General features: G+C 37.0%; 2 protein-coding genes across 15 annotated transcripts in view; one reads left to right on the top strand and one right to left on the bottom strand.

The window, feature by feature from the left end:
- Positions 1-21,600, bottom strand: part of CDKAL1 (CDK5 regulatory subunit associated protein 1 like 1) — a 623,539-nt gene that overhangs the window by 340,557 nt on the left and 261,382 nt on the right. For all 14 annotated transcript variants that reach the window (XM_057700490.1, XM_057700500.1, XM_057700489.1 and 11 more), the window contains one exon: positions 4,194-4,297. In XM_057700490.1, coding sequence (XP_057556473.1) covers positions 4,194-4,297 — 104 coding nt within the window. The remainder of the gene's footprint in view (positions 1-4,193; positions 4,298-21,600) is intronic.
- LOC130831977 (transcription factor Sp1-like) lies at positions 5,276-9,153 on the top strand. Its single transcript, XM_057700486.1, is given in 1 exon segment — positions 5,276-9,153. A coding segment is annotated over 1 exon segment (2,340 nt). The 5' UTR covers positions 5,276-5,930; the 3' UTR covers positions 8,271-9,153.

The raw sequence follows: 21,600 nt of genomic DNA, 5'->3' as shown, positions 1-21,600 counted from the left end.
GTACATTAACATTATTAATCCTATAGAAGAAACAGATTTCTCAATTTGTACACAGCATAAATGAGAAGATAAAGGAATAAAAGAGATTTAAATAACTGCCATATAAATTAACAGGATGCAATTATTGGACTCTTTTTACTCTTAGATGAAAATCAATACACTGTATTCACTGCTAAAGGTGATAAGCAATGTAAACCATACAATTCAACAATCTGAAGTTTATACACAGATATACAGAAAATCAAATATTGCTCATATCCTTTCCTATCTAAAAGGGCAGGAAGCAATGTTTTCCAGCTGCATTGCATAATTAATCTCACACACAATAGACAGTATCTTTGCAAGTCTTGAAATAAAGCAGAACTTATTTCACAAAATTCCAACATTAATTTTGAAATCACTAAGCATCAAGAAATTTTCTCTTTGCTCTGAATATTTCATCTTAACTTATTTACCTTTCTATAACCGGTTTATGCCACTTATCTTTTGGGGAGTGTTCAGATTTATGAGGGAGAAAAAAAGTAGCAACACAGAAATGAGATCTAGAAAAGCACACGAAAGCTATAAAAACAGCTCATCCATCATCTCTACGTTTTGATTCCAGAGACAGCAGTGAAAGGTGTTGTTTCCACACCACTCACCCAGCACACTTAAAAAGGTTTGCTCCATCACTTATACAACTGAAACTGATTGATTAGCTGCTAGAGAAAAATCAATACAAATATCCTAGAAAACACCAGCTTGTAAATTCATTCTGGCCCCAACAAAGTCCTGGTCATTGCTTGACATGTTTTTCTAGATATCTAAAATGTAACCATGTCAAACCCCAGCCCCCAAAGACTGTTATGCCTAGGAATTTAAAACCTAAAGCTCAGCATAGGTGAGAAAGTGAGGGGGAAGGTTTCCCTGTTAGAACAATGTGATGATACTCAGAAATTAACCTGGTAAATATTACACTCATATACAGAACTGCCCATAAAAATGATAAACACATTGAGAAGGTAAAAATCGTCAATGAAAATGTCAAGGGGACTAAGATAAATCGAAGAAAAAGAAAAAAAAAAAAAGGAAACCAATGAAATATAAACTATATATATATTTTTTTACAAAAGGTAAACTAAAGTTTCCATTCAAAAATATAAACGATTTTATTTAATGACATCCATTCAAAAGTTAATGAGCTCCCTTTCTCATTCTTGGCAGCTGAATGTATAGTCAGTATATTTTTAGTACTTTAGGAAACCATTTTATATTCAGAATGATTTCATGATTATTTCAGAATCTCTTCTGAACGCTCCCTTGCCCATGGGTTAGCCCTTGTCTCTTCACTCATTACACTTCTAAGAAATAAATGTTTATGAATATAAAATGTTTCATAAATATGCTATTCAGAAAGAAATTGTGATCTTATTGTATAGTCTGTCACATGACAGGCCACCGGGGCTGTAATCCCTATTCTACAATGGGTGTAGGGTTCTTTTTCTAAAAAATCATTTTTATTTGTGACACATAGTCATTTAAAAATTTAAGGAAAAGAAAAAAGGAAACAATTTTCAGCTGGGAAATTTAACTTGCACTGACAGAACGGCTTTAAACATAGCACTAAAATTTAATGACAGCATATTTAGACTTTTCATCTTACAGTAAATTTTCAAAGAATCATAATGTTTATTATTGATTATAGGACAATTTAATAATGGTATAATGTAGAATTTAAGGGGCTCTGACCCCCCAAATATTCCTAATATCCAAATTATTAAAAAACAAGATAGGCAAAAGTCACAAAAATAAGAAAAACGGGTTATTTCTTCTATTGCATTTACCTTTATAATTATCTTCACAATTATTTATTTATTTATTTATTTATTTATAAATTTTTGGCTTCACCGTATGGCATGCAGGATCTTAGTTTCCTGACCAGGGACCGAACCTGCGCCCCCTGCAGTGGAAGCACGGAGTCTTAACCACTGGACCACCAAGGAAGTCCCTTCTTCGCAATTTTAAAACTCAAACATGAGAATTTTGTAAGAACATTATGACCCCAATGTCTTCTGCAGAAAAAAAGACAAATGCTGCTAACTCAATGTCCATAAAATGTGAGCTTATAGACTGCTATCTCCTATTGTGAAATTATAAGTTCATCCTTAGCATGAATTTGCATTTCTCCAATTAAGAAAATAAAAGGTAATTGTCATAGTAAATAGTCTCTATCTACAGAGACATTTCTCATAAGATATTTTAAAAGGAAAAGAAAATCAGTCTTTTGATTCTAATCATTAATGTTACAGATGCTCCAATATTCTCACTCAAAACTAGACTTCTATTCTTGAATTTACTTTAAATGCCTTCAGTTTAAGTAACATGTCTTCTTCATAATAAGGACACAACCAATTACTTCATGTAAGTTATCTCAAATTCAAACAAGCAACATGAAATGTCATAGTAATGAGAAAACCATGGCTTGTACATAGGTCAAGTACCTTGGTCAGATCATGTGGCTGGTAGACAGTAGAGCACTGTTTTGAATTCAAACTCGCCTATGGCAAACAGCATCAGATACTTAAGACGTAAAATTGCCTAAACACATTCGCTTATCTGGAAAGTTATGACCTCAATATTTTAGTAACAGTTCCACATACCAATCAAACGAGCCTTCCAGTCCAAAAACTAGCCTTCCATTTCAGCCCTAATATAAAGATAACCAGACTTTACATTGCAAACATTTCATGGCTGGGAACAACCAAGTACATACATATCTACTGATGACGATGGAAGTGATAATAAATAAACCTCTTCTAATCCTTCTCTGCAAATAGCCACTAATTCACTGCTAACCTCTGATATAGTCTTTCAATCATTCACCTTAACCAGCAAACTCACTCGTGCTGGGAATTTTGTATGCCTTCCAAATTGCACAGTTAGGTGTATAGATCATATAGTTTTAACATCTCCATTATCCAACGGATATATAGAAAAATGAACACTAAGTAAGAATGCCAGCAAAGGGATTTTCAAATAAAGTAGGTTTCTGTGCAAATTCATGCCCTTTCTGAAAAATCCTTAAAGTAGACATGCTGCAGAAAAGACAACCATTCAGACTTTTCCTCAGATTAGACAATTACCTGGCTCTGAAAGAGAACAATTGCAAGAGAATGAGTTTCCATTTACTTCTTTCAAGAGAAGTTGAATGTGAACAGAGGAGGCGACTATGCTAAGAATATAAAGGTAGAAAAAAAACTGTTGAGAAGTGTTAACTTAATCAAGCATACTTTTCTCTCTGTTATAAAGAGCATTTCAAATTCATGTTGATAAAAGCTTTAGACTAAATAAGTGTGTTTGGAACTCATACTTTCTGAGACTCAGGGTGTGAAATAGTGAAAGTAGCACTCCAAGTGACTTGCTAAAAGGAAAAGTACATTGACAATAACTATTAGCCCACAAGATTATAACACAATAGATTATCTCCTGTGGGTTATAAAAACACATCAATGTTATATACACACATTATAAACAAAGACAAAAGAGGAAATTTAATGGTTATGTGTCAACACAACTGTGACTCATGTTACAGATAAGTCTTACTATATGCTGGGAGATACCTAGGCAATCATATTTTCCAGCAAGTGATGATTCAGAAGTAGATGGCCACCCACACAAAAACTGTGTTCATTAGGACTCTATACCAGCACCACTATTTACTGCTCCACTACGGTCCTGTGGATAAGGAGGGCTATCTTTACTGGCTCATAGTAAAATCTACCTTCTCTTCCCAAGACGCCTGGCAACCCCTATCAGCTCTATTTTCTAAATGGTCCAAAAATTACCAAAGAAAGAGGGCGAAATCTTGAAAAGTATTTCACTCAGTACACAAAATTTTTATTAACGTACACCAGAAGGTCACGGCTTTCATTTTTATTTATTTATTTTTTGTCTTTTCCATGGAATATAAAGAGAGGTGATAAATTTCAAAATATTTCACTTACCTTAGAGTCTTAATAAAATAAGAGTGGTGAAAGAAGAGTTATAGGACTACTATAACCTGAATCAGGTAACATCTTCTATTAGATAAGCTGAAATATTTGTAAACTCTTCAGAAAGCTAAAGAAACATGAATCTAAAGTGAAGTGTTACTTAGAAGACTATTATAATTTATTAAAAAGACTATAATAACAGAGAATTCTAGAAACTCTTACCTTGAAAAGACTGTTTGGCTCTATCTACTAACTCATCAATTGGATAACTGGCCAAATTTCCTCTGGCGTGTTTAGTTTTGCAGTAGGTACAAGCATTGAGACACCTGTTCAAATGATAGCAATAAATAAGGTTAAAGTTTTAAAGACAAATGCACACTTAACACAGGGAAATATATCCAAAACATAACCAAAGTGCTGTTTTAGTATCATTTGCTAGTTTATATAAGAGATACAAAAAATGAATATCTACCATGATTCATATTTATCCTACTTCCACCAGGCACAGAAATCTGCAATTTGCAGTTCTTTTAAGTTTCAACTATTCAAGAATGATTGTACAAATCACATAATATTATCTTCAAATGCACACATTAATGTGGAACAAAGATAATAAATGCTTACAATGGTGAATCAAACTCAAAAGAAATTAAAGATTCACATTTTTAAAAACCAATGACATTTATTTGGCTATCATAAAACTAAAATTTTACTATCAATTATATATACTGTATTATTCATAAGTGAAAAAAGCTTTTCATTTAACTTTTAACTAATGATTTAAGAATAAATAGGCAATGTAGAATTCTCATAAGAAAATACACCCTAAGAAATCTTCAGATAATATTTTTAATTCTTTGAAATCAGAAAAAAATATTAAAACATGTCCAGTGAATGCTCTTTGGGATTATATTAGTCAAAGAAGAAGAATAACATTAATTTAAAAAAACTAAAAAATAGAATTATTTCCCAAAATACTTTACACATGATAAAGAATTACCTTTTATAAACTAAAATGGGGACTTCCCTGGTGGCGCAGTGGTTAAGAATCCGCCTGCCAATGCAGGGTAAGACACGTTCAATCCCTGGTCCAGGAAGATCCTACATGCCGCAGAGCAACTAAGCCCGTGCACCACAACTACTGAGCCCGTTGCTCTAGAGCCCTCAAGCCACAGCTACTGAAGCCTGTGTGCCTAGAGCCCATACTCCACAACAAGAGAAGCTCATGCACTGCAATGAAGAGTAGCCCATACTTGCAACAACTAGAGAATGCCCACACGAAGTAACAAAGACCCAATGCAGCTGATAAATTAAAATCAATTAATTAAAAACTAAAATGTTTTTTCCACGCCCCTCACCCCGAAACCGCCCTTTCCCTCTACGGCCCGCCCTTTAGCCGCCCCGAAACGCCTGATTTCTAACCCCTGGACCTCTTTAGCCCCTTACTAGTATTCACAAATGTTTCCCCACTCAAACTTTTTATCTGTTCTTTTGCCCTTTCTTCTTTCCTCTTGTTACTTTTTACACTTGAATTTTTCTCTTTCTCCATCTCCTTTGATCCTAATTTTAGCAAGCTTTCCATCCACCCACATGTTGTTTTGTGCCTTACCTATCTTTATTTTCCCCAGGATACTTCTACACTTTTCCAACATGCCCACCGACCCTCACATTTCCTATACCAAAAGCACCTTTTCAGTGTTTTCTGAGTTTAATTTTGTGCAAGGGAGAGTTGAGGCCCAGTTTTGGCATCACCTAGCTTTGTTCACATCCTACTGGTCCTACAACTGTTCTTTCTCCCCCATTCCTTTTTTTTTTTTTTTTTTTTAAATACTGGCGCCTTTGGCCTTCCTGTTAGTCATTTCAGTTTCATCACAGCCTCCTTTACCCTTCCTCACTTCACCCTTTTCCTTTCTCCAACTTTAAGTTATTTTAAAATTATTTTTAGACCAAGATCACTCCATGGACGAAATGACAGCCGTGGTGAAGATTGAAAAAGGAGTTGGTGGCAATAATGGGGGCAATGGTAATGGTGGTGGTGCCTTTTCTCAGGCTCGAAGCAGCAGCACAGGCAGTAGCAGCAGCGGAGGAGGAGGAGGGCAGGAATCCCAGCCATCCCCTTTGGCTCTCCCGGCAGCAACTTGCAGCAGAATTGAGTCACCCAATGAAAACAGCAACAACTCCCAGGGCCCAAGCCAGTCAGGGGGCACAGGTGAGCTTGATCTCACAGCCACACAACTTTCCCAGGGTGCCAATGGTTGGCAGATCATCTCTTCCTCCTCTGGGGCTACCCCTACCTCGAAGGAACAGAGTGGCAGCAGTACCAATGGCAACAATGGCAGTGAGTCTTCCAAGAATCGCACGGTCTCTGGTGGGCAGTATGTTGTGGCTGCCACCTCCAACCTGCAGAACCAGCAAGTCCTGACAGGACTGCCTGGAGTGATGCCTAATATTCAGTATCAAGTAATCCCACAGTTCCAGACGGTTGATGGGCAACAGCTGCAATTTGCTGCCACTGGGGCCCAAGTGCAGCAGGATGGTTCGGGCCAGATACAGATCATACCAGGTGCAAACCAACAGATCATCACAAATCGAGGAAGTGGAGGCAACATCATTGCTGCTATGCCAAACCTACTCCAGCAGGCTGTCCCCCTCCAAGGCCTGGCTAATAATGTACTCTCAGGACAGACTCAATATGTGACCAATGTACCAGTGGCCCTGAATGGGAATATTACCTTGCTACCTGTCAACAGCGTTTCTGCAGCTACCTTGACTCCTAGCTCTCAGGCAGTCACGATCAGCAGTTCTGGGTCCCAGGAGAGTGGCTCACAGCCTGTCACCTCAGGGACTGCCATCAGTTCTGCCAGTTTGGTATCATCACAAGCCAGTTCCAGCTCCTTTTTCACCAATGCCAATAGCTACTCAACAACTACTACCACCAGCAACATGGGAATTATGAACTTTACCAGCAGCAGATCAGCAGGGACCAACTCTCAAGGCCAGACACCGCAGAGGGTCAGTGGGCTGCAGGGGTCTGACACTCTGAACATCCAGCAGAGCCAGACATCTGGAGGCTCACTGCCAGCAAGTCAGCAAAAAGAGGGAGAGCAAAACCAGCAGACGCCGCAACAACAACAAATTCTCATCCAGCCTCAACTAGTTCAAGGCGGACAGGCCCTCCAGGCCCTCCAAGCGGCCCCATTGTCAGGGCAGACCTTTACAACTCAAGCTATCTCCCAGGAAACCCTCCAGAACCTTCAGCTTCAGGCTGTTCCAAACTCTGGCCCCATCATCATCCGGACACCAACAGTGGGGCCCAATGGACAGGTCAGTTGGCAGACTCTTCAGTTGCAGAACCTCCAAGTTCAGAACCCACAGGCCCAGACAATCACCTTGGCCCCAATGCAGGGTGTTTCCTTGGGGCAGACCAGCAGCAGCAGTACCACCCTTACACCTATTGCCTCAGCTGCCTCCATCCCTGCCGGCACAGTCACTGTGAATGCTGCTCAGCTCTCCTCCATGCCTGGCCTCCAGACCATTAACCTCAGTGCATTGGGTGCTTCAGGAATCCAGGTGCACCAGCTTCCAGGCCTGCCCTTGGCTATAACAAATGCCACAGGTGATCATGGAGCTCAGCTTGGCCTCCATGGGGCTGATGGTGATGGAATACATGATGACCCAACAGGCGGAGACGAAGGAGAGAACAGCCCAGATCCCCAACCCCAAGCTGGTCGGAGGACCCGGCGGGAAGCATGCACCTGCCCCTACTGTAAAGATAGTGAAGGAAGGGGCTCTGGGGATCCTGGCAAGAAGAAACAGCACATTTGCCACATGCAAGGCTGTGGCAAAGTATATGGCAAGACCTCACACCTACGGGCACACTTGCGCTGGCATACAGGCGAGAGGCCATTCATGTGTACCTAGTCATACTGTGGGAAACGTTTCACACGTTCGGATGAGCTTCAGAGGCACAAACGCACACACACGGGCGAGAAGAAATTTGCCTGCCCTGAGTGTCCCAAGCGCTTCATGAGGAGTGACCACCTGTCAAAGCATATCAAGACCCACCAGAATAAGAAGGGAGGCCCAGGTGTAGCCCTAAGTGTGGGCACTTTGCCCCTGGACAGTGGGGCAGGTTCAGAAGGCAGCGGCAGTGCCACCCCTTCGGCCCTTATTACCACCAACATGGTAGCCATGGAGGCTATCTGTCCAGAGGGTATTGCCCGTCTTGCCAACAGTGGCATCAACGTCATGCAGGTGGCAGATCTGCAGTCCATTAATATCAGTGGCAATGGCTTCTGAGATGAGGCACCCGGGGCCAGAGACATATGGGCCATACCCATCAACCCTGGGATGCAAGGTAGCATGGGTCCAAGAGACATGTGGGAGAGAGAGCCATGAGGCATTAAAAATGCATGGTGGTGGGAAGAATTGGGGGAGGGATACAAGAGAAGAGATGGGGTCCTGGCACACACCTGTATCATCAGTACCTCCTTGAAGTGGGAAACATTAGTGAAAATTCTGGCGGTGCCACCCTTTGATGCGCATTTGTTTGACCCCAGTTTCTTAACACTTCTTACCCCAGCTTCCCCTTCCTGCATTTCCCTTCTCAGCTCCCCCATGATGGATCCCCCCCTTTCCTAAAGCCATCATGCCTTGATAAATATATATGATCATTGAAATACTTTTTAACAAAAAACAGATTCTATATTATATATATATATATATATAAAAGATATATAGAGATGCATTTGCAGGGGTTGGCTGGGAGGAGGAAGGAGACCATTCTGTGACCAAAATAACTTGGTCATTTTTTTTATATTGCCTTATTTCCTTATGGCTGAGCCTTGTTGTGACACATCAAGATTTTCTATAGATGTTGTCTTGGCTTCCCACCAGATTAAGCATTTATATGCTCTGCTTTTAGTTTATATATACATACATAATGTTTTTCTTTCTTAATTTTGTCTTTTAATTTGGGATCAGCTTCTTGCACTCTTTCCCTGACTCAACCCTTTCTGTCTCCCTTCTCTCACCTGATCACTTCATGTTTTGTTTTTGGTAGCGGTCCCTGGAAGAGGCACTTCTGTTATTCTTTTAAAGTCCTTAGTCCCAGCAACAGAATGGAGAAACCTTGAAGCTCAGGCGAATGCTTGGGGTAGCTGTGAAGAGAGTGTTCAAAATACTACTGATGCAGGCACCCTCTTGGTGCTGGAGAGTCAAAGGCACCTCTCTCTTCATTAGCTGCTTTAAGCATCAAGAATCAGAAGTCTTTCTATGGAATTGTAAAAGAGACCCTTTGAAAGTTATTATCTGGGATCAGTTTGTATAAACTGTGAAAAGATGGTCAAATAACAGGTAAGGGCTTTCAATAGGAAAATGAAGTGCTCAGAAGCAGAAGTGACTCAGGTAGTCCAGTTCAGGAGTTAGTAGATTATTTGGACCTTTTTACAACTGTCTTCCAAGGTAGCTCTAAGCTTTGATGTATGGGCTTCTGAGTTCACATTCTGAAAGGAAATACACTTCCTCTTTTGAACATCCCCAGTAGTTTCTTTCCTGTTATGTTATTAAGGAGCATCGGCCAGTGAACCTGTTCTGGGTTTCCATTCTGCAGAACCCCAGAGTGTGGACCAGTGGCAAGGCAGTGGTTCTTTGATCTTTTCCCTTAACTCTTCCTTGGGTGGTTCCTAAGGGGAAAGGAAGCACACATGATCATGGGAATGATAGCCCAGAACAAAAAGAAATCTTGTCTTACCACTTTGGTTTATAGGAGAGATCAGGAAAAATCATCCTGCTTTTTCTCCATGGTTTGATTGCTGAAGAGACTGATCCAAAAATTATAGCGGCAGGGAACTCTTAGTGCATTTGGCACTGAGATTTAAATGCAACCAGAGTTGTCCTCAAGGCCCAGCCATTAAAACATTGTCTCTCTCGACCTTTTGGTATCTTGTCAGAGAGCTTTTCACTGTGAGCAAGTGTGGAAATGGCTGTGTGTATGTGTGTAATCTGTTAGGTTGGGGATAGGTTTTCTTTTAGCTAATACTATAAGAGACCTGCAATAAAAAAATTACCCTAATCTGATAGAAAGTGAAGTGTTTATGTATGACTGTGTGTGAATGTGTGTTTGTGCCTGTATATATCTACACACAGATAAGAAATTATATTTGAAATTGTTGGAGAATAAATCAAATTCAGATCAAAATGCCTTTCAGGCCCATTACCTAGAAATCTGTCTTAAAACCTGGGTATGTTCCTGAGGTAATTTCTTTGCTTTTGCTAAATTAGTTACAATTATGAATGGGGGATGTGTTACTGCACTTTTAAAAAAAGAAACTATTTTTGTGTTTGAAAGTGAAACCAACATCCAGATCTACAGCAGAGTCCTAGTTCCTTTCATGAATCTATTTACCTTGACTACAAATAGACGATGCTATAATTCTACTATATATTTTATATAAAATCCATCCAAATTAGGCTTTGGGTAAGTTTGTGTTGTTGTTTAACCTGAAATACAATAACTTAATATTCTAAACAAAAAAAAAAAAAAAAAAAAAAACTAAAATGTTCTAAAATTTTATGTTCTCATAATTTAAAAATATAGTTTAAATAAATTTTATTGTAAAATTTAAAAAAATACACATAATAAAATATTCCTATGCCAAAAAGATAAGGCTCAACAACACTGAACAAAACAAAGAATAACATTTCCTTAATGATTCAATTGCTGTAATAAATGGCAAGGTTTTAGAAGACCATCATTACATAAATGCTTTAAAATTTCAAACTGAGAAAAACTGAACTTTTAATAATTACAACTGGCCAATGTTTACTTTGTTAATATATGACTTTAAAATACATATAAAATCATTGTACTCTGGAGACAACAATGTAACATTTAATTTCTAATTATTTTTGCATGGAACCCTTAAGTAAAACAACACACACATTTTGATTTTTAACTGACCACATATTCTTAAACAGCTAACATGTCTTTCTTCCTAAGCCATTTACACACACACACACACACACACACACACACACACACACACGCAAATTGTGGCCTCTCTCTTATGAACAGAGGTTCTAGTCTCCCAATTGCTATATGTCTTCTCTTTTCAATTTCCATCTGTTCCAGAACAAGGGGGAAAACAAAACTGGTTTAACTGGTTTGTTTTTTGTTTTTTGGCTTCTACTTGGGAGAGTGAGTCAGTTTCATTTAGCCCTGACTGAACACCAGGCATTTTGCCAGATGTTTTACATACATTATCTCTTTTAACTCTTCTAGAGTTGGATGTCACTGTCTCCATCTTACAGATGAAGACTCTGCTAACAAAAAGTGAGATAATATATCTGATTCCACAGAAATATAAAGAAGCATAAGATACTATATACTATGAACTACACACCAACTAACTAAACAACCTAGAGTGAATAAATAAACTAGAAATGTACAACCCACCAAGACTAAATCATGATCCCATTTACAACAGCATCAAAAATTGATTTAAAAAAGAAAAAAAGCCCAAAAACGGAGGCATCACAATTCCTGCTTTCAAACTATATTACAGAGCTATAATAATCAAAACAGTAGGTCCTGGTATAAAAACAGGCAAATAGAACAATGTAAACCAATTGAAAGCTGAGGAATAAACTCATGCATATACAGTCAACTAACATTTGACAAAGGAGCCAAGAATACTTAATGGAGAAGAGACAGTCTATTCAACAAATGGCGCTGGGAAAATTGGATATTCATATGCAAAAGAATGAAACTACTGCTAATTTATACCACTGACAAGAATTAATTCAAAATGGATTAAAGACTTAAATGTAAGACCAGAAACCATAAAACTCCTAGAAGAAAACTCAGGGGAAAAGCTCCTTGACATTGTTCTTGGCAATGATTTTTTTTGGATATGACACCTAAAACACAAGTAACAGAAGCAAAAAACAAACAAGTTGGACTGCATCAAACGAAAAAATTTCTGCACAGCAAAGGAAACAATCAATGAAATGAAAAGGCAGCCAATGGAATAAGAGAAAATATTTGCAAACCATATATCTGATTCATAATAAGTGACTCATAATATATGATTGTTATTCCATAATAAGGGATTCATAATATCTGATAAGGGGGTGGTATCCAAAATGTATTTTAAAAAACTCATACAGCTTAACAGTAAATAAGAATAATCCAATTTAAAGATGGCCAAAGAAAATATTCAAATGGCCAACAGGTACAAGAAAAAGTACTCAACATCACTAATCATGAAGGAAATGCAAATCAAAACCACAGTATCACCTCACATTTGATAAAAAGGCTATTATCACAAAGATAAGAGTTAACAAGAGCTGGCAAGGATGTAAACAAAAAGGCACCATTGTGTACTATTGGTGGGAATGTAAATTGGTACTGCCACCATGAAAAATAGCATGGAGATTCCTCAAAGAATTACAAATGGAACCATTACATGATCCAGCAATTCCATTTCTGGGAATATCTACAAATGAGATGAAATCACTATCCCAAAGAGGCATCTGAAATCTCATTTTCATTTCAGCGTTAACTACAATAGCCAAACATGGAAACATCCTAACTGTTCTTCAACAAGAGAATGGATGAAGAAAATGTGACACATGTATACAATGGGATGCTATTCAGCCATCAAAAAGAAGGAAAACATGCCATTTGCGACAACATGGATGGATCGTGAGGGCATTATTCTAAGTGAAATAAGTGAGAGAGAAAAATACTGTTTGATCTCACTTATATGTGGAATCTGAAACAAACAAACAAACAACTTCATAGAAAAGATTGTTGGTCTCCAGAGGGTGGGATCTGTGGGAGGTGGGGGGAAAGGGTGAACATGATCTAAAGGTACAAACTTCTTGTTATAAAATAAATAAATTCTGGGGGTATAATGTACATGGTGACTAGAGTTATCAATACTGTATTGTATATCTGAACAGTGTTAAGAAAACAGAACTTAAAAGTTCTCATTACAAGAAAAAAATGTAATTATGTAAAACAAGGGATGTTAACTAAACTTACTGTGGTAAACATTTCACAATATAAACATATATCAAATAAGTATGTTGTGCATCTTAAACTTATACAATTATATTTCAGTCAATTGTATCTCAGTAAAACCTGGCAGGGGGGAGGGAGGAGGAATCGGATAGGAAGCTTGTTCAAGACACGTAACAGCTGAAATTCAAATATAAGCCTGCCAAATTTCAAATTCCCTCGTTTTTCCAAACCAAGCTGCCTCCCCAGAATAAATGTATATCAACTATCCTAGCTATAGACAAATGCAGATAAGAAATAATAAGACAGGCAATGATCTGACAGGAAACATAAAGTAATACAGCATACACGTTCAAAGATATGGCTGGTATTCATCATCTTGCATATGGAACTATTTGTTTAAAATCCGTTTCTCTCCTTTATTCTTTGGAAATCTAGGGTTAGGCTTCTTGTCCATCCACTGGCCCAAACTAGTTATTTCACCCTTGTTGTTTACAAGTTCTGTTTTTCATCCCACTGCTGCTCTGTGGCAGAATGTGTCACCTTGTTTGTCTTGCTGTGGTTTTTAAATTCTACTGCTCAGGTCCTCCAAGCCGATTCCTCTCTCTGCCCTTCTCCTCAGTGGCTTCATAATGAGCTTGATGCAAGAGAGCCCATATTCATTCACCTGGGATCCCCCTCATGACTGCCATTCACTCAAGTTGAATCAGCACCGTTCTGGGGAGTCTGCTCTCTACCCCCTGATACTACCTATTCCCAATGGAGAGCTCCATAAATTAAGTGGACAATCTCGATAAAAGCTAATACTGTCTCTGACTTGGACTATTTCTTAAAAGTAACTTTCTTCCATGTCCTGGCTAAGGACATGGGGGGTGGGGGGGTGGCGGGGATGTGGAAGCTGGAACGAAGTGCTAGAAAGCAGGATATATATACACCACCAAATGTAAAATAGATAGCTAGTGGGAAGCAACTGCATAACACAGGGAGATCAGCTTGGTGATGACCTAGAAGGGTGGGATAGGGAGGATGGAAAGAAGGCTTAAGAGGGAGGGGATATGGGATATATGTATAAATACAGCTGATTCACTTTATTGTACAGCAGAAACTAACACAACATTGTAAAGCAATTATATTCCAATAAAGATCTGAAGGAAAAAAACCAAAAAACAGTAACTTTCTTAAGGGACACCAGCCTAGAGAAGGAGAAGAAAAACACAAGGGAAACATACTTTTAAATATTTATAACACAAATGAATTAACACACATAAAACATTTAGAATACTGCTGGCACCTAGTAAGTGATCAGTAAGTATTGGCCAATGGTGCTTAATGCGACTGTTCTAAACAATTCTGTAAGAAAATAATTATGCACTATCATGTTCCAGGGGTACCTAACTTTACCAAACAGATGTGTTGGTGATAGATTGACTTAAATCAACTATGGAAACCAAATCATGTTTTCCTACTGGCTCACTTAATAAAGGTGGAAATGTATGCCCCATGGAAAATCACTCATGAACATGTACTAAACGTTTAAATAAAACAAGGTGATATTCGGAAACATTTATAATAATCAAAATAAGCTAATGAGTATAAATATTACATTAAGAATTCAAAATATTCTTCACTAAAATGCTCCCTTGGAGTTAGAGTTGTTGATATGATACATTTTTGAAGTTCTAACTCTTTATTGTATAAGATGGGTTCATCCCTATCTGCAGTTACTAAAATAATACTTTATATTATTTCAATAAAGTGAAAATTTTAGAGTGGATTTCTTTCAGCATGTTATAACAGCACTAATCAAGTATTAAATCTGCTATGTCTTACAGTTAAAAAGGAGAGAAATTTGTTATAATACACAAAAATATCCAATACAAAATCAAAATAGAATGAGCCTTTTTGATCCTATTTGGTTTAAAAACAATCTTCTCAATCACCAGGAATTATGATGGCCGACCATTTCAACATGACAAGCCTCCAACAAAATAAAGGGACTCATCATAGAAACCTTTAGTAGTTTCAGTTATCTGTAAACAATTAAATAATTGTCTAAAAGTAAGAACACCGAGCCAGTTTCTTAACCGTCAGAAGACAAAAGATCTTTGAGGGTTTACTGTTGAAAGCGAAAACCAAAAAGAGATGGCTGTTGAACTGCAAGGAAGAGGCAAAATCCCGAACAGGCATAGCCTGTTGTGATAGAAGGATAAAGCTAGCACACCCCACCTACTCATCTTTGTACAGGTTGTTACATGGCCACAGGCCAAGAAATAATTAATAACCTCAAAAGCAGAGACGGACTGGGCATTTAATTTAGCAGTATAACGCAAGTCTTAAAAAGCATCTGTGGTAAAATATTTTTATATTACAGAAACTTCTTTAAATTACAGAAACAAATGAAATAATGAATTTTCATAATTAAAATTAAAAATTAAAATATTTCAAAGGGTTCAAACACATAACAACATGCCAATTTGATACATAAACCACATAAAGCAAAGGAAAATTAAAAGTTTTAACACATTAGGCTTTTTCTTCTAAAGAGCATCTTTAGATATCACAAATTTTGGAATAATTTAAAAATCAGAATTAAACTTTAAAAAAAATTCACCCATACGGATATCTCCTTTTATAAGGGGGAAAAAACAGCTTATGTGACTCAAGATTCTGCTTCTCTCTGCTTAGGGTCAAAGATAATTTTAAATATGCAAAAATTATTGTTTTAACAATAACATTAACACTTCAAACTAATATTCTGTGCCACTCACATAATTTAATCCTTATTTATTTTTAATCAGTTGACAGAGAATAATCTTTCTCAAAGCTTCATATTTTACAAAATAAGCCCTTCATAGAGCAAAACCTTGGAAAACTCATATTGTGGCCTTCCATATGGAAGCCCCATTAAGCACAGAAAAAACAAAAACTAAAGAAACAAAAGGTTCACACACTGTAGGCTGTGCCAGACTTGACTGTTAAATATTGCCTATTGTGAGTCCTCATCATGGTTTTTAAAGTATTTAAAACTATTTCCAGGAAAATCACAAACTTTTTGATCTTTTAAACAAATACAAGAGACACTCTTATCAGCAAAATCTGATTGGATCTTCAAATGATAATTCCTGTTTGCCAAGATCAACATCCTGAACAAGGAAAACTAACACACCTGAAAAACTAGCAGAATATATTCTAAATTCTTCCTGTGGCCAGGACTCCTCCAACAAAACAAATCTCTGCACCTGAGTTATTGCCTCCATCTCCAATCTCAATCTCCTATTCCAAAAATTCATTCTAATAATTACTGCCTCTGTCTTTAACTGTAATTGTGCCTGTTGTGGAGTTCCTTTCCACCTGGGGGGTGGTGGGGTGCGAGGCAGGGGCGGGGGGGGGGAGGGGGAATAGGTCTGGGAACCCAGCTGCTAACTTTTCTCCTATTTGTACTAAATTCGAAAACAATTGCAGCTACATTGTTTCCTTATCATACCCCATTAGCTGCTGTGCTACATCCTTTGCTTCAAAAAGTTGTGTCAACACATTTAGACTCTACACCCTTATTTCTCATTCCCTTTACCTGAAAGAGGTATCATTATCATCATCACCCATCAATCTCTATAAAAATCATTACAAGCTTTAAAATCATTTGGGGTTGGGGGGGTGCTAATAAGAGTAAAAGATGGTTGCTGAATGCTAGTCAGACACTCGGCCCTACATTTTATATTGTTTCTTTATCCTCACAACAATCTTGATATAAGTATCATTATCCCTAATTTTCACACAGGAAACTGAGGCTGAAAAGGATTTAAAAACTTGCCCAAAGTTGCATAGAAGGACAAGTGAAAGATGCAATCAATCTCACCTGGAATTCTTTTATCATTGATTGTACTCTACTTTTTCTTAAGATACAATAACTTACTCTAGGTAAGAATACGTGATTGCTGGGAAGGATTACGGGAAGATGACTAAGTGCGAAGCTCCAGGAATCTGTCTCTCGACCTAGACAACAACTGCACTGGCAGAAATCTGTGTGGTGTAAACTACTTGGGAACTCTGGAGTCAGCTGAAGGCTAGCAACTTCCAAGGGAAGATCTGAATGGTTAATTGCCCAACAACTATGGAATAAAGATGGGATATTCTCGAGGACAGACCATATGTTAGACCACAAATTAAGACTCCAAATATTTTAAAAGATAGATATTATACGAACTTTATTCTCTGACCACAAGAGAATGAACTCACAAATAAGTAATAGAAGAGGGAAAATTCACAAAATTGTGGGAATTAAACAGCACAATTTTAAATAACCTATGAATCAAAAAAAGAAATCATAAATTAGAAAACACTTAGAAATGGACAAAAACAAACACCACACAACAAACCTTATGGGATGCAGATAAAGGAGTACTATAGGGAAATTTCATAGCTTGCTATAAACACTTAAAAAAGATTTCATATCAATACCCAACTCTACAATGTAAGTAATTAGAAAGAGAATAAACTAAAATCAAAGCTAGCAGAAGGAAGTAAATAAAGATTTGAGAAAAGATAAACAAAATAGAGAATAGAAAAACAAAAGAGAAAATCAACAAAACCAACAGTTGCTTCTTTGAAAAGGTTAATAAAATTGACAAACCTTTAGCTAGATGGACTAAGAAAAAAGAAGGGAAGACTCTAATTAGTATAAACAGAAATGAAAGTGGGACATTACTTCTAATTCTAAAGAAATAAAAAGGAGTATTAGGGAGTGATATGAACAACTGTATACCAACAAATTTTACTACCTAGTTGATATGAACAAATTCCTAAAAACAAAAAAACTACACAGGCTAAATCATGAAGAAACAGAAAATCCAAATATATTTGTAACAAGTACAGAGCTTGAGTTAGTAATCAAAAATCTCCCAACAAATAAAAGCTCTGAACATGATTACTTCAGTGGTGAATTCTGTCAAACATTTAGAGAAGAACTAATACCAATTCCTCTCAAACTCTTCCAAAAATTGAAGAGAAGGGAACACTTGCTAACTCATTTTCTGAGGGCAAAATTTCCTTGATACTCGTCATACAAAGACACTGGAAGAAAAGGAAACCATAGACCAATATTCTTTATGAACATCAATGCAAAAATCCTTAACAAATAAGATGCTAGCAAACAGAATTCAGCAGCACATTAAAAGAATTATACACCATGATGAACTGGGATTTATTCCTAGAATGCAAGGATGGTTCAGCCAATTTACTCAAATGTAAATTGATCAATGTAACATGCCATATCAACAGAATGAAGGAGAAAAAAAAAAAGATCATCTGAATTGATGTAGAAAAAGTATTTGACAAGATTCAACATCTTTTCATTATAAAAACAATCAACAAACTAGAAACAGAAACTCCCTCAACATAATAAAAGCCATATATGAAACCCACAAAGAATATCACATGCAGTGATAAACAAGTGAAAGCTTTTCCTCTAAGATGGGGAACAAGGCAAGGATGCCTACTTATACCACTTCAACATAATACTGGAAGTTCTAACCTGATCAATTAGGCAAGTAAAAGAAAATAGGGGCATCCAAATTAGAAAAAAAGGAAGTAAATTATCTGTTTGCAGATGATGCCATTTATAATAGCATCAAAATAAAATACCTATGAATTAACTTAATCAAAGCATTGTAAGGACTTATGCAATGAAAACTACAAAACATTGCTGAAAGAAACTGAAGACATAAATAAACGGGAATATACCCCACATTCACAGGTTAGAAGACAATATTAAAATGTCAGTATTATCCATAGTGATCTAAAGATTCAGTGCAATCTCTTTCAAAATTCCAATGACATTTTTTGCAGCAACAGAAAAACCTATCCCAAAATTCATATGAAATCTCAAGGTACCCCAAACAGCCAAAACAATCTTGGAAAGCAAAAAACAAACAAAACCCCCAGAAACCTGGAGGACTCACAGTTCCTGATTTCAAAAACTTTCTATAAAGCTACATTAAAACAGTGTAGTACTGACATAAACACAGACATATAAACTAGTGGAATAAAATAGAAAGCCCCAAAATAAACCCTCACATATATGGTCAAATGATTTTTGACAAGAGTGTGAAGACCATTCAATGAGATGACGACAGTCTTTTCAACAAATGATGCTGGGAAAACTAGATATCCATATGCAGAAGAATGAAGTCAGGCCCTTACCTAACACCATATACAAAAACTAACTCAAGATGGATCAAGGATCTACATTTAAGACCTAAAACAATAAACCTCTTAGAAAAAAAACAAAGGACAAAAGCTTCACAACACTGGCCTTGGCAATGATTTCCTGGATATGACAGCAAAGGCACAGACAATGTAAGAAAACAGAAAAAGGACTTCAGGAAAGACATTATCTAAAGACGTTATCAACAGAGTAAAAAGGCAACCCACAGAATTGGAGATAATATTTGCCAACTACATATCTCATAAAGGATAATACCCAGAACTCCAAAAACTCAACAACAACAATATCAAAAAAGCAAACAATTCAAAAATGGGCAAAGGACCTGAAAAGACTTTTCTCCAAAGAAGATATATGAATGGCCACTAAACACATGAAAAGATACTCAACATCACTAATCATTAGGGAAAGGAAAGTCAAAACTCCAATGAGATACCCCCTCACACCAATTAGGAAGGCTATTATCAAAAAAACAAAAGAACAAGTGTTAGAGAGTATGTGAATAAACCAGAATCCTTGTGTACTGCTGGTGAGAATGTAAAATGGTACAGCCACTGTGGAAAACAGTATGGTGTTTCCTCAGAAAGCTAAAAGTAGAATTACCATATGATCCAGCTGTTCCACTTCTAGATATTCTTTTCCAAAAGAATTGAAAGCAGGGTCTCGAAGAAATATTTGTACACTCATATCCATGGCGACAGGAGTGTTATTTGCAATCAATAAAATGTGGAATCAATCCAAGTGTCCATCGATGGATGAACAGATAAGCAAAATCAATGGAATATTATTCAGCCTTTAAAAAGGAAGAACATTCTGCAACACACTACAAAAGGAATGAACTTTGAGGACTTTATGGTAAGTGCAATAAGCAAGTCACAAAAAGACAAATAGTCATGATTCCACTTCCATGAAGTACTTGGAGTAGTCAAATTCATACAGACAGAAAGTAAAATGGTAGTTGCCAGGGGCTGGGGAGAGGGGAGAATAGGCAGTTATTGTTTAATGGGTGTAGAATTTCAGTTTTACAAGATGAAAAGACTTAATGGGGATGGATGTCGGTGATGGCTGCACAGCAACGTGAATGTACTTAACACCACTGAACTGTACACTTAAAAATGGTTAAAATGGCAAAATGGTTAAGACGGCAACTTTTATGTTACTTGTGTTTTACCAAAATTTTCTAAAAAGTGAAGGAATAAAAGAATACATGATTATTTGTGGGCTTAATACACGGTAGATTACAGCTTGCTTACTTCCTCCTTTTACTATCTGACGAAGGACCTAATACAGTAACCTGTATACTATTAGAATATCAACAAATACTTACAGGTGATTTCATAATGAACCAAACCAGATGTCAAACCAATACTTTGTTACAGAGTCAGGAGCAGTGCTTAGCAGAAATGGGCTGGCAATTATTAATTCCATCTGCCTAGAAACAAATCCAGAAAGATACAAGGAAGCAGGGAAGGAGAAGCCAGGAATGGAGAGAGACAGGGAGAAGCCAGGAATGGAGAGAGACGGGGAGATACCATGTATCTTGCTATGCAGAAGGATTTGCACTCTTCTCTTCAAGGTCAGGCAGCTGTGAACAGGAAACTAAAGCTTGTAGACTAAAACTATAAGGCCAGGGACCCTACAAAGGATGTAAATACAATACAACGTGTACATCAAACCAAACAGACCATCCAACAAGAGAAAACAAAGGGCCAAAGTATCCATCAAAGAACCAATTATTTGAATTATCCATTTTCTATATAATTGTCCATGCATTTTCCATCAGTAGTTCCCAGACCTTAAGATGTCACAGCAATAAATTTAAAATGCACACACTTAAAACTGGCAACGAAATCGCATGCAAACTTTTTATTTTGCCAAGTAAAGACATTTTTTGAAAAAGTTAAACTACCCTATAGTGTTTATATATTTTATATATAATCTGATTTTTACATTTTTAAATATATCAAATTTTAATATTTTTATTATAAGATATATTTATATTTTAAAATATAGAAAATGTTAAAATCTGATATAAAATAAAATATCTGATTTCTAAGTCTTCAGTGCTACTAAATGTAGTATTCAACAATAAATGCACCTTGACAATGTTAGTAGCTATTATTATTATTAATAGCAGTAATTTATCACTCCATTCCTTGAATGTTTATATAATAACACTATAACCTACAAGTCACATAAAAGCTAGATATTCTCAAGGAAAAAGTAACTTTGAATGAATGATATCTGACACACACGGCTTCAAGTAGTTCTGAACTGAACTGAACAGATCATACTTGTATGTCTGTGATTCACTGTCTAAGTGTGCTTGACCACTGTATGTTTCTGGAAGTGGACTTCCAACAGTGTAAGAGGGTTCCCTTCTC

Source organism: Hippopotamus amphibius, chromosome 11, assembly GCF_030028045.1.
Source record: "Hippopotamus amphibius kiboko isolate mHipAmp2 chromosome 11, mHipAmp2.hap2, whole genome shotgun sequence".
Lineage (NCBI taxonomy): Eukaryota > Metazoa > Chordata > Mammalia > Artiodactyla > Hippopotamidae > Hippopotamus > Hippopotamus amphibius.
This window is presented reverse-complemented; position numbering and strand designations above follow the sequence as displayed.